The 12,746-nt window shown below is 38.5% G+C and overlaps 1 protein-coding gene across 3 annotated transcripts in view; it reads left to right on the top strand.

Moving 5' to 3' along the window:
* The window catches only part of SKIC3 (SKI3 subunit of superkiller complex), a 47,649-nt gene that overhangs the window by 18,203 nt on the left and 16,700 nt on the right, over positions 1–12,746 (top strand). For all 3 annotated transcript variants that reach the window (XM_082301911.1, XM_082301910.1, XM_082301909.1), the window contains 13 exons: positions 469–722; positions 3,663–3,765; positions 4,491–4,667; positions 5,500–5,644; positions 5,805–5,883; positions 5,997–6,058; positions 6,180–6,236; positions 7,295–7,363; positions 8,267–8,341; positions 8,954–9,095; positions 10,298–10,391; positions 10,980–11,057; positions 12,335–12,459. In XM_082301911.1, the coding sequence (XP_082158037.1) occupies positions 469–722; positions 3,663–3,765; positions 4,491–4,667; positions 5,500–5,644; positions 5,805–5,883; positions 5,997–6,058; positions 6,180–6,236; positions 7,295–7,363; positions 8,267–8,341; positions 8,954–9,095; positions 10,298–10,391; positions 10,980–11,057; positions 12,335–12,459 (1,460 nt within the window). The remainder of the gene's footprint in view (positions 1–468; positions 723–3,662; positions 3,766–4,490; positions 4,668–5,499; positions 5,645–5,804; positions 5,884–5,996; positions 6,059–6,179; positions 6,237–7,294; positions 7,364–8,266; positions 8,342–8,953; positions 9,096–10,297; positions 10,392–10,979; positions 11,058–12,334; positions 12,460–12,746) is intronic.

The following is a 12,746-nucleotide window of genomic DNA, read 5'->3' on the forward strand; positions in this document are numbered from 1 at the left end:
GAACTGGTGGTTGGTTTAAATCCTTTTCTACAAATCCCAATGAACTGGTCTTTGCTCATAGCAAGTTTTCAAAATAAGGTAGCTGATTATAGCTTGTACTAAACAATGGGAAATGGGTCTGAGCAAGCTGTGTCTCTCTTCAGTTCTAGAATTCACAGAATGCATTCTTTTTAACATAGTGGTGTTTTGTACTAACAAGCCTGGTGACAGGCACAGACAAGCCTGCTGTAGCACTGAATAGCCAGGGTAAGGTACAATGCCTAAAACTGTATAATGCCCTCTGAAGATGAAAAAGCTACTATGCTGTCTTTAAAAGTTCTATGTAATTGTATGTTTGTGTTCTGAAGAGTATATAATGCAAAATTAGTGTCCTGAGCATATACAGTGAAAGGAAATAATTTATGTTAATAATTTATGTTAAATTGTATCATATTTCATTTAAATAAATGTATATCTTGATATCTTCAGTTTGCAGGCAGCTCTCAGGGCTGATCCAAAGGATTCCAACTGCTGGGAGTCTCTAGGGGAGGCTTACTTGAACAGAGGTAGCTACTCAACAGCTCTGAAATCCTTCAGGAAAGCAAGTGAGCTGAACCCAGGACTTGTGTACAGCATTTACAGAGCTGCAGCGCTTGAGCAGATTCTAGGCAAATATGAAAATGCTATAGCTACCTATCAACAAATTTTAAAGAAGACAGAAAACTATGTGCCTGCACTGAAAGGTAGCATGTCTGAAAGTGTTCACTTTCCTCTCTTTACATGCTGTAGTGTTTCAGACTTGTATTGAGGTTTTCTTGCATGGAAGGATAGAATTGTATTCTAGGTATGTAGGGCCATGTGGTCTCTTGCATGAAAGATAGTTTGTAGTAGCACAAGTATCTGAAAAACTCTTCAATCATGATGAATGTGAGTGATTATTTCTCTTTCAAGTAAGTATGAAAGGTAATTAATCCTGTGTGGCTACCAAGCCGAATGAGTAGAAGAATTGAAGATATATAGAGGAAGCCAGCTAACGGTGCTGTAGTTTCACCTAAGCAGTAAGACACTGGCTCAGCAGGCAGTGGAGTCAGACTGCCATTTCAAAGACATGGGCTTATACTGATTTTCTTCTGCTCCTGACCATGTGTTCCTCACTTCTCGTGTTAGTTTGGTGATTCAGACCCCTCTGAGCTTCTCAAAGTCATGAAAAATAGCAGTAAATCCTGGGAGTTCTCACAAGTGTTACAGGTGGCAAGAGTAGAGACCTTCAGGATACAGGTAGGAGCAGAGAGAAGTGGGGCAATTGGAACTTCTTCCTGGTGCTGGAACTGTGATTCTGAAGTTACATAATGCAGGGAGTATATAAAATTTTGATAAAAAGTGAATAATTGCTCTGTTTGCATTCTCCCTGCCACTTAGTCTTCAATCATTCTCACCCCGTATACCCATCTGAAACAGGTGCTGTTTGCTACTTGATACTGGTTTGAATTTTTAATTATTTTTCATTGTATGTAAAGCCTTTTGATTTTTGGATGAATCTAGACTGATTCTGCTAAGACTTAATTCAGAAATGGTGGGTTATTATTGCAAAAGTGGGTTTTTTGTCTGAAAAAGTTACAGTGTGGTTGACACCTCTACCTCCTCTGTGAAACTCCATTTGAATGTTTTCCAGACTAAAGTGACATGGCAAAAGCTCCATAGTGGAGTTGGAGAGTATTGTATTTAGGCGGTTTTACTGGTTGTTGAGCAAGAAGGCAATAGCTGACTGCAGCAGCAGTTTGCAAAGGTGGTGGTATAGATGTGTGCACACACGTATGGCTTTCTCAGTGTCTGTAGGTAACAGTTGACAGTGTTACTAGGAATAAAATGCTTTAAAAGTACTTAAGTCCACAGTACCAAGATTGCCCCCCATAGTTGCCGTTATACTTACTCTTCTTACATCTCCCAAGTCTTCTTTTGTTGTTGCTCACATACAAATCTCTAGTTTGTTAGCTCTAAATCCTTTTGCGTCTCCAAACAGCCTTCAGTTTCTTAGAGACTTTTTATGATGTTTGGTCCGATTCTTTAACTTTTGTGGACGTTCTTAAAACTCTGTGAAGTTCTTTGGCTGTCCCATCAGTGTTCTTTTTCTAGTGTTCTGATCTATTTAAACAGTATCTGTGTTGAGTTATTGGAAGCATAGTCTCCAGTAGTTGAGAGAATAACTGGTGTTACTTCAGTGCATCTTTTCAATGTGTTTTGTTTTTGTGCTACTAAATGTTTATTCTGCCTGTGTTCTAGCATATCTTTTAATGAGTAATTTTGGGGAATAAAATCAATTGTGTTTTCTGATTAAGAGCATCTTGGGATTTCTGGGGGGGGCAAGATAAAGATTCCTGCAAAACACTATTTTGGTACAGGTACAGAGTTACAATAGCATGAGGAGGGTAGCTTCAGAACTGTCAAAATAATACTGAGAATGAATGGTACTCATATCCAGTGCCTTACTGCCAGACAGAATCACTGCTGGTGCCAGCAAATATATAAACCAAGCAGTTGTTATTTCCAAAATGTTAGCAATTGTGGCATATGATGCAGTTCTTTTTTAATAGTGGGAATTATTTCCAGTTGTGGTGGGTTGACCTTGTCTTGACATCATAAGCTGCTCACCAAGCTGCTCTGTCACTTCCCTTCTCAGTAGGATGTGAACAGAAGACAAAATAAGATTGAAGAAACTCATGGGTCAAGATAAATGCCGTTTAATAAAGCAAAAGAAAAGGCCCCATACAGAAGCAAAGGAAAACAAAATTTAATCTCTACTTCCTATCAGCAGGTGACATCCAGCCACTTCTTATGAAGTAGGACTTCAGTCTGCCTAGTGACTGCTCCAGAAAACAAATGTCATAACAAGTGCCCCCCCACCTCTTCCACATTCTTCTCAGCTTTTATGGCTGAACAGATGTGATATGGTATGGAATACCCCTTTGGTCAGTTTAGGTCAGCTGTCCTGGCGGTGTCTCCTCTCAGGATTTTGATACCTCCCCCAGCCTACAGCTGAAGCAGGGAATGTTGGAAAGACTGACTTGATGCTGCTCCAAGCACTGTTCATCAGCAGCCAAAACGCTGGTGTGTTATCAGCACCTTTCCAGCTATCAGTACATGGCACAGCACTATGAGGGTTGCTGTGGGGAAAGTTAACTCCACTTCAGCCAGACCCAATACACCACTGGAAGTAAATTCTTATATAAATAGGATTAAATAATGTTTGCTTCAAGTTTTGTTCATTGAAGACTTTCCCTTTTGCCTACTCTGACATTCTTTGCTCTTTTTGGTTTTCAGGATTGATTTTTGACACATGTAAACTGGAAGTTGAAGTATTTGTCGAAGACTTATTGCAGATTTCTCGGGGGGGTTTACTTAATATTTGAAGACAAGCCCAAGCTTAAATGCTGTATTTTTTATAATTAATTAGGTTTATTTTTAATAGCTGAATAATTCTGCAGTTCACACTTGACGAGATAGATTAAAAGCAAAGGCTCTGTTGTGAGCATTGTGGATCTTTTGATTTTGTTACAACATATGCAGGGTATCAACTTCTGCATAAGGCAGAATGTTGACCAGGCTTCCAGCCTCCTTCCCCACTGGACTTTAAGCATATTATAAAAGCATTTCTTTTCATAGGAGGTATTTTCTCTTACTTTCAGGACTTGGTGAGTGTTATCTCATGCTGGCAAGATCAGCCCTTGATAACTATTTGGATAGGAAGGCTGTGGATTACATAGAGCAGGCCCTTGCATATTTTACAAGGTTGGTACTAAATATTCACCTATTTAATTTCTGATGGGACTGTGGGTTGACAGGCAGAAAAATAAGATTCAAGTGTCGGAGAATTTTCAGTTAAACCGAATCAAATGGACTAGGGCTTCCATTCTAGAAATAAGAATGTGTTTATTAAAATGGTTTGAATAACAGTTTCTAGACATAGGCTGCTTAAATCAATTGCAATTACAGAGTTTTGGTTTTTTTCTTTTCAAAGATGCAGAGTCATTTCATTATAACAAAAGTGTGAAATGACAGAGTTCTCTTGTGTAGTCCTCCTGACATATGGGTCTGAGAGGAGGGTATTCCTACCATAAATAACAGATAAGAGGAAAATATTCCTTCCTTCTCTGTCTTTTTGTTTTGCATTTCGTACAAAATGTCCTAAATCAAACCTTTCAATAACTGCTGTTAGAGGAGAAAGTCCATTAAGTTTCTGCAGATGAGTCATGTGTTGTAATATGACAGTGCAAGAGTGCATGTAGTCAGCTGACATGTTGGGGTGTTTTTTGGTTGGTTGGTTTTTGTTGTTCTTTGTTTTTTAATTTTTGATCTTTTAGACCTATAGGTTGAATAGGAAGAAACTGGATTAAATCAAACAGCTCACAGATTAATTGCATGTGAGGTGGTGACACTCTTCAAAAGTGGCACTTCCAGAAAAGGATGCTGAAGTGTCTGAATGAGTGTTGTGTGTGTTTTTTTTGTAATTGTAGGGCAGTAAAGCACCGTCCTGATATATCTTGCCTCTGGAAACTGTTGGGAGATACCTGTACTAGTGTGCATGTTATTTCACCAACCAAAGTGAATGTTCAAGTACTAGGATCCCTTCTGGGTAAAAATGCAACCAAACAGATGCTGAAGAAAAACGATCTTCTCATACTGGGGGGAAGGTACTATTTTTTTATTATCAAGAGCTTCTCTGCAGTTTAAGACTCTGTAGAGTCTCAAGTATTTTAGACTATTTAATTTGTAGAAAATAAAAGACATGCTGATCTGTTGATACCTGCATATTGGGTAGATAGTCTCATGCTTCTTCCAGGTTACACTACTCATTTCAGGGTATGTTTCCTGTATTGCCACAGTGCTGTCAGCACCTGCTCTTCTCCCTTCTGTCTCCAGGCACATGACTTCATTCTCCCTGCTATTCCACAAATCACGCCTGTTTAAGTGCAGTGGTTGCAGTATTTGCTAACTAATTCTCCCAGGACAACTGGAGTCTTTCAGCTTTGTCTGTACCTCTTTCTTGTAAAAATGTCATCAATTCACTCTGCTGTGACTCCCTTTGAGCTTTTTTCAGCTGGATTTGTAAGGCAGGAAATGCAACTTCTTGGTGAATCTCAACCATGATCCGTAAAGTCAGATACTTCCTAGGGGAAGTCTGAACTGTAAAAATGACTGATGTTTGTTTTAAGTAAAAGCATGCATAATGTAGCTGACAGAGCTTTGATTTAATGCACACCTACATAACCACACCTCTGGCTTCATAAGTGGTGGGCACTACAGATTGCTTTTAGCCCAGAATGATTCTGATTCAGATGCAGTAAGTGTCTGAATGAAAATATGTTCGTTTTTTTTTTTGCTTTCAGTTTTTGTCTGGTTTTGTTTGTATTTATGCATGTTTATGTGGTTTAGGTTTTTCATCACTCTTTTGAATGCTTTTTCAGCTTTCTGCTCTTTGTGTAGAGACTTGGAATAGTGATTCTGTGATTCATATTTCTGTAGGTGTTATGGCAGAGCTTTAAAACTGATGCCTTTGCCTAGCATATGGTGTGATCTTGGAATAAATTATTATCGACAAGCGGAGTACCTCACAGCAGTGGGCACTGACATGAATGAGATCACTGAACTGCTAGAGAAGTCTTTGCAGGTATTGTCTGTATTTCCTGGTATGTTCTTTAAATTTACGTTCATGCTTCTTTGCATGCTCTCTCTTAAACAATAAAACCTACATCACTGAGTAAGTAAGCACATAAAGTCTTAATTTTTGCTCTCCTAATCATCATAACCCACATTTGATTTTCTTCCAGTGTCTCAAAAAAGCTGTGAGACTTGACAGCAAAAATCATCTTTATTGGAATGCACTTGGTGTAGTTGCTTCTTGTAGTGGTAAGTCTTCAGTGACAGCCCTAGATGTCTAATATCATAAATTAGAAGGCAGCTTGGGTAATGTTTTGAAAGTCAGTTACATCTAACTCTCTTTTTTTTCTTTCTCCTTCCAGCTATTGGGAATTATGCTCTTGCTCAACATTCGTTCATCAAATCTGTTCAAGCTGAGCAAATTGTAAGTGCTGGAGGCAGCTGCCATCTGTTTCAAGTGGGCATTTAAGACTTTTCTCCTGATGCACTGTTATTTCTGAAGAGTGTAGTAATATATTGGTTTTAACTTTATTTGTTCTATTTAGAATATTGTTGCCTGGACCAACTTGGGGGTTTTGTATCTGGCAACTGGAAACATTGAGGTAATTTATTTCCCATCCTCAAGTGTAATTTTCCTTTCAGTTTTTTTTTAAGGGTGTATATGGGGATGGGAAGGTCCCTTTCAAATGTCCCTTTCTAATTCAAAAAATGTATATCCTTTGAAAGAAATTAGATTGGCACTTGAGGAATGCAGATAAATTAAAAATTTGTTCTGGCGGGGCTAAGGTTAATTGAACTGTGAATTGTGAACTCCTGCTGAATTTGCAAAGTTGCTTTCCAGGTACCTAGCTGGAATGAAAACTTACTGGAAGGACAGAGAAATGGTTAGTCAAATCAGGGCATGCCAGGTTTTGCCAAGAACTTTTAGTTGTACGTCACAGACTGAACTTCAGTGTTTGAGTTCATCTCAATCAGCAGATGTATGATTTACTGTAACACTCTAGTCTTCAGGGTTTCTATGGAGAAAAATTAGAGTACATTTTAAGTGAAGCCTGGAGCCCTCATGCAGCTGAAGTACATCCTGTCCTATTTGCTGGCTGGATTTACAGAAATTTTGTTTGATTGGAAATGTGATGGTCAGAATTATTTTTAAGACAAATAACTTGATAGTACAGACTGCTTACTGCTAAGACTAGTAATGCTAAGACTTTGTTCTCCCTGTGCCAAATTGAGGGAGGAACTCTTAAGCATATGTAGGCCACAGGGAGCTGAGTTGTGGGTGATCATCAGTTTTATCCTTTTGAAAACATGTTTGTATTATAAAAGCAAATTTTCAAAACTGGATCCTCCAAGAGTCAGATTTTTAAATTGTTCCAAGGGTTGGTTCTGAACTCTTTAGCTGGGAAGGAAGTGTCTTTAGAAGGGAGGGAAACTTTGATATTGTGAAGTCTTCTGGGTTTTTTACATTTTCTTTAAACTGGTTTATTTCTCCGGGTGATGCGTTGTTCTGTGTGGTACAGAAGATGTTTTTAGTAGTGACCTAATTCGGTCCATTAAATCTCTTCCAATATGAGTGCATGTTAATGTACCTGTGTGTGCTCAGACGTGCTCTGTTACTGTGCCAGGCAGTTCAACAGCAGTGTTATCTTTGGTTCTACAGCAAGCTCATGAAGCCTTCAAGGTAGCCCAGTCTCTGGAGCCTTCTTACTTGTTGTGTTGGATTGGACAGGTAGGACGAAAAATCATAAAACTGCACACAAAAAACAGTTGTTGAAGAGCAGACTTAAACTTCATCCTAATAACTGGCAACTTATTCATGCTCCTAAAAATTGTTTAAATAAAGGGAACTTCTACTTCCTTTGTTTCCATATGGTAATACAATGGAAGCTACTATGTTCATCAGACACACTCGTATGATGTTTTTGTGGCTGATACTGTGAGTTCTCTAACAAACTATTAACAATCACTGTGCTCTGAGGCTTTTTATAGACAACTGTCAACAAATTGTCTTTATTATGTCTTTATTATGTGATAGTTATTTCAGCTTCAGCTATACCACTACTTCATTATATGGCACTGCCTAACTCTCTTCTCAGTTCCCCTTTCTAATGCCACTGTTAGAACCGGTAAGTTTCTAATGTATGTTCTCATTTTCTGGGAAGTCCCTTCCTCCCCTGCCACTGAGAGCTGATGTGCTCCTTCAAATATCTAGGCCATCTGTGAATAGTTGAGACACTTTTACAATCATTATAGGTGAATTTCATAATCCCACACTGCTCACCTGCTAATGTTACCTAATTGAAAACTGGACTCTAGGAAAGAACTAGCACCATCACATGTTGAAATGCAGCTCCTGTCAGATGTTGTTATAAATTGTCCTAACACACACAAGTCTTTGTCCTGAAGAATGCAGAGTAGCAGCCAAAGACTTTAAATTACTGATACAGTGGAAACTACTTGTGTTCCTTTTGTGTTAATTTTATTTTTAAAACCAATCTTGCTTGGAGAATATGAGAAGAAAGTGTCTTCATGTTCAATGCTTAAGATATGCCTAACATAATATGTGTCAAGGTTTTTGTCAATGTCATGATTTTTGAAGTACATGACCACAGCAGCTCTTGCTTCTCTCTAGGCACTTATTGCAGAGACCGTAGGCAGCTATGATACTATGGATCTCTTCAGGCACACGACTGAACTCAATATGCATGTAAGTGTAACAGGTGTACTTTATCTGAAGTTTGTGTATATCCAGTCTCTCTACTTATTGAAAAATAGGCATGTCTTGAATAGTGGAACTGCTACAATTGTGTTTCAGGTGAGATTGTCTGACTTCCATCTTGTTGTTTCTGACTTAAGCTGGTATTGTATAGTGGGCAGTTATTTTATATAATGCTTTAGTCCCAAGGATTCAAGAAATCAGCTTCGTAAGTCATGAAGAAACATTCTCCATGTTCCACAGAGTTGGACATAGATCAAAGGCATAAATTATTTCTGGAGAGAGCGAAGATATTGCCAGGACCCTGATTTCTAAAACAGCGGAGGACTTACTCTTTCATAGCTTTTTTTTTTTGCCTGTCATCCCTACAGTGGTGCAGCACATTATATGCCTATGTAAGAGTTTGCTTTGCCCAGAGGGAAAGTTAAAAGTATGTGTGGAGTAACTCAATTTGGTATGTTCTTCTGCTTAACACTGATGCAGATTTTTAGCCAAAACTCTGTCCTAAAGCATAGAATTATTATTATAATCTGTGATTATTTTGCTGTATTTTGAGCAGGTTTAATGATTCCTATTTTGGGGGGTATCTGTTTATTTCTTGAGACTGAGGGAGCAAAAGGCTATGCCCACTGGGTATGTTCAACGCTGCAGGATAAAGCCAACAGAAACACTGAACTGTATCTGTACAACATTGTTCAAATGAATGCTATACCAGCAGCCCAAGTGGTCTTGAGCAAATATACAGGTAGGTGATTTAAATGCCTCTCTAACCTGCCACACCTAACATGCATTCGGAATTAACAGACACACCTGTAATAGTTCTGGACAAGGGAGGTCTGGCTGAGTTGGGGAGAGGCTTTTGAGCTGTACAGTTACTGAAATAGGATAAGCAGACCACTGTCCAATTTTTAGTATCACACAAAGATGAAATAGATGTGGGTTCTGTCTGCCTACTCATTCCAGCTGTTTCAAAGACCAGCAAAAATAGGGACCAGAGCCTTATCATGCTCATCCTAGAGTGTTTGCTCTCAGACTCCCTTTGTATGTGTCTCTATGCAAAAGTGAAGATAAATGCCAGATCCTCTGCCTCTTTGGTGTGATGCTTGGCAGAAATTTGTTCCTGTGTGCTGTGTAACTCTATATTCTCAAGCATACGATTTTGTTAACCTTCAGCAGGCGATGGACTCTGGTTTTATGCAGGGTTCCAAGCCAGCCTCCCCACTGGATATGTCTAGCCTGGAAGGTAGATAGGGCAAATGCAGATCTTCATTAGTCTGCAAGTATTCCTGTAAATAAATCATTTGAGTAATGTGTTGCTGACTTTTGAGAGCTAGAAAATACATCTCACTGTAAATGAGATGAATGTGAGACTGTATTTCTTCCTGCCTTGTTCTTAACGGGACTCTGGAGAGGCTTCTTTCCTAGTCTGGGAAGAAAAGTTACTAGTCTGAGATGAGTTGACAGCTGACAAATTTGTGCCTTATCAATTAACTAAAATGACAAAATGACTAAGGTTGGAAGGGACCAGGTCATCTGGTCTTACCTCCCTGCTCAAGCACATTGTACAGAATTGTTTGAGTGTATTAAAAATAACACGTAAGTTTCTACTAGTATTTTACTGAAGTCAATGCAAGATGAATACTTTCCCATTTCATGACAAAAAAAAAAAAACAAACAACTGCATGCTGAAAAAATATATTGAGTGCATTAATGTTACATCATAATATTTTAAACATTTTTGAGCCAACCTGATGTCATGTTTTGGGTCATTTGTCTCTTCTCTATTTGCCTTCAAGCCTGTCAAAATTATTCTAGTGAGCAACTGACAGAAGCATTTGGCAAAGGGTTTAGTGCATACACTGTAGCTTCCATGTAGCAGTGTTTTTGTAATGCTTTTTCACAGCTTACTGATGTTGTTTTCCTACATTGTCAATCCTAATTTTCTAGAAAGAAATCCAGATGATCCTTCTGCTTTCACAATGTTTGGGTTTTTGAATGAGTATCTACATCTAAAACAGCAGGCAACCTATGCATATGAGAGGTAAACTGCCCACCCTTGGAAGGCTTAGACAAGCTCCTTGACCTCTTCTCCATGCACCAGCTAATAAACTTAAAGGGTTTTTCTTTTCCTCAGATAAAATTTACTTTCTCAGTTCAACAGTACGTTTTAACTAAGTGTTTTGTAGGGGTGGGTGTGGGGATGCTTCTATACCAAATTTGGAAATGCAGAACATAGAATTGAAAAAGTAAAGATGTTCTAAGTCTTGTATGTCTTACTAGGACATTAACAAGTTCACTGTGGGATTTAAATTAAATTGTAGAAGGCAAGCTTGGTTTTAGTTTTATTCTCTATCCCAGTCTAATTAATGGAGGTGTTTGGCCTTCGGGTTTGTTTGAAGTTTTTTTTCTTCTCTCTTCTATTTGAATGGTAGGGGAAGGTGGTAAATGAAACAATATTTGGTGAACGTGTTTGTTGCTTCATTAAAACAGTAAAATAGGCTCTGTTTATGTTTAATTAGCATAGAAGAACTTCTGCATAAAACAGTTGTCCATTTTACTCTGAGAACTGTTCTCAAAATATGCATGTTACTGTCAGATGATAAGTCACCCTCATTGTGGTTAATTTTAGGGCAGCTTCACTGCTGAAAAACTCAGAGGATACTGAGAAATACAACACAGCAGTGCAAAACTACGGCAGGTCACTGTGGTAAGTGTCTGTTGACATATTTTCTGAGCCTCTCACTTCAGCTTTGGAGGTAGTGAATGCAGTGATACAAAATATGGTGAGGCTTAAGGTGAAAGACGGTTTCTAAAGATAATATACTAAACATTATTCTTAGCTGTAGACATGCTTGACTGAACGTTGTATTTGCTCCAGAAATGGGTAGTATAATAAAAAAAAATCATATTGCAAGGAATTGCTGTAGGTCTTCACAGATGTAGTATATCAGTGATTCCTTTATTCTTTGCTTGATACTAATGTGCCTTAATGCAGTCTATATATGTAGCTGTCAGATTGTCTCCACAATAAATTCTGGGGGCTTTTTATTTCTTTTTTTACAGTCTTACCCTTGAGCCATAACTCAGGCTTAGTCTGAATAAAATTGTTGCTTCAAGATTTATTCAAAATCCCTTCTACCTACCCTTTGAATTTGTATTGACTTTCACAACCTGAAGCATGTGAAGTTGGGGTGTTGTGTACGTGTGTGGTTTTTCTGCTGTAGTCCTACTCAAAATTCTAAGTCGTATTTGTGATGCCCTTCTGGTTCTGAGGGAATGCAGGACACAAGTATGTAGACTTTCAAATTTCTCTTTGATATGAGGTACCTCAAGCTCTGCTAATTAAATATTTGTTAGCTCTCTAGGGAAACCTCATGTATTCTTAAGTTTCTGTACATGGCACTGAAACTTCTAGCCTGTGACAAAGTGATAATTCATTAACTTCAGGGAAGATTTTAGAAGCAACTCTTTAGACTCCTGAAGTCTTACATCAAAGCTGTATGTGTTACTGCATGTGTGCAACTCAGACAAGACCAAATCTCTAGTAACTAATAAGTAGTTCTAATAAACACAATCCTGTATTATTTTTTCCATAGTGGTCTTAGAACAAGAATGCTGTAGTCTGTCTGTGTGTGCATTGTGTGCCTATGCACAGCTTGATTTTCTTTTTTCATATTTTTCCCTTTGCTGTTTTTTCCCCTCTGCACTGTGATGGCCATTAAGTAACGTCCTTGTATATAACTGTCGTGCAGAAAGGAGAACTTTCCCTATCAATTGTTCTCCAAAAGATAGTTGGAGAGAGTAACTACTGTAACAGGAGAAGGGTGGGGAATACTGCACTTTCTTGTCGTAATATTCCTGTTTTCTAGGTGTCTACTTAAAACTGCTGTGGAAAAGAGGACACCGGTCTTCAAGGACATTTAGTCTGAATCATAGCAGCTCTTGCTGCATCCTTCATACCAGTGACTGCCTTTTTTTTCACAGTGCTCTTGGGCGGTGTGATGAGGCCATTGAAGTTTACACATCAATACCCCTAACTGAGTTTGATGGCATTGTGGGGCTAGCGTTAGCTTACTTCAAGAAAGGACTATTAGAAGAAAGTATCAAAGGTAAAATTCAGAGCATTATGGAACTCTTCTCTTGTGGTTAATCTTAACAAAATTTATCTAACCAACTTAGCTGACATTCAGTTTATTTTGCTCTTTCAGTCCTAATGCATAAGTATAAACGCCACTACTATTTTAATATCTTGAGTATACCATGTGCAGTTTTGGGCACTGCAATAAAGACAGACATTAAGCTGTTAGCATCCAGAAGGGGGCAATGAACATGGTGAAGGGTCTGGAGGGGAAGCCTTACAAGGAGCATCTGAGGTCACTTGGTTTGTTTGGTCTGG

Source organism: Coloeus monedula (genome assembly GCF_965178545.1).
Source record: "Coloeus monedula genome assembly, chromosome: Z".
Taxonomy (NCBI): Eukaryota; Metazoa; Chordata; class Aves; order Passeriformes; family Corvidae; genus Coloeus; species Coloeus monedula.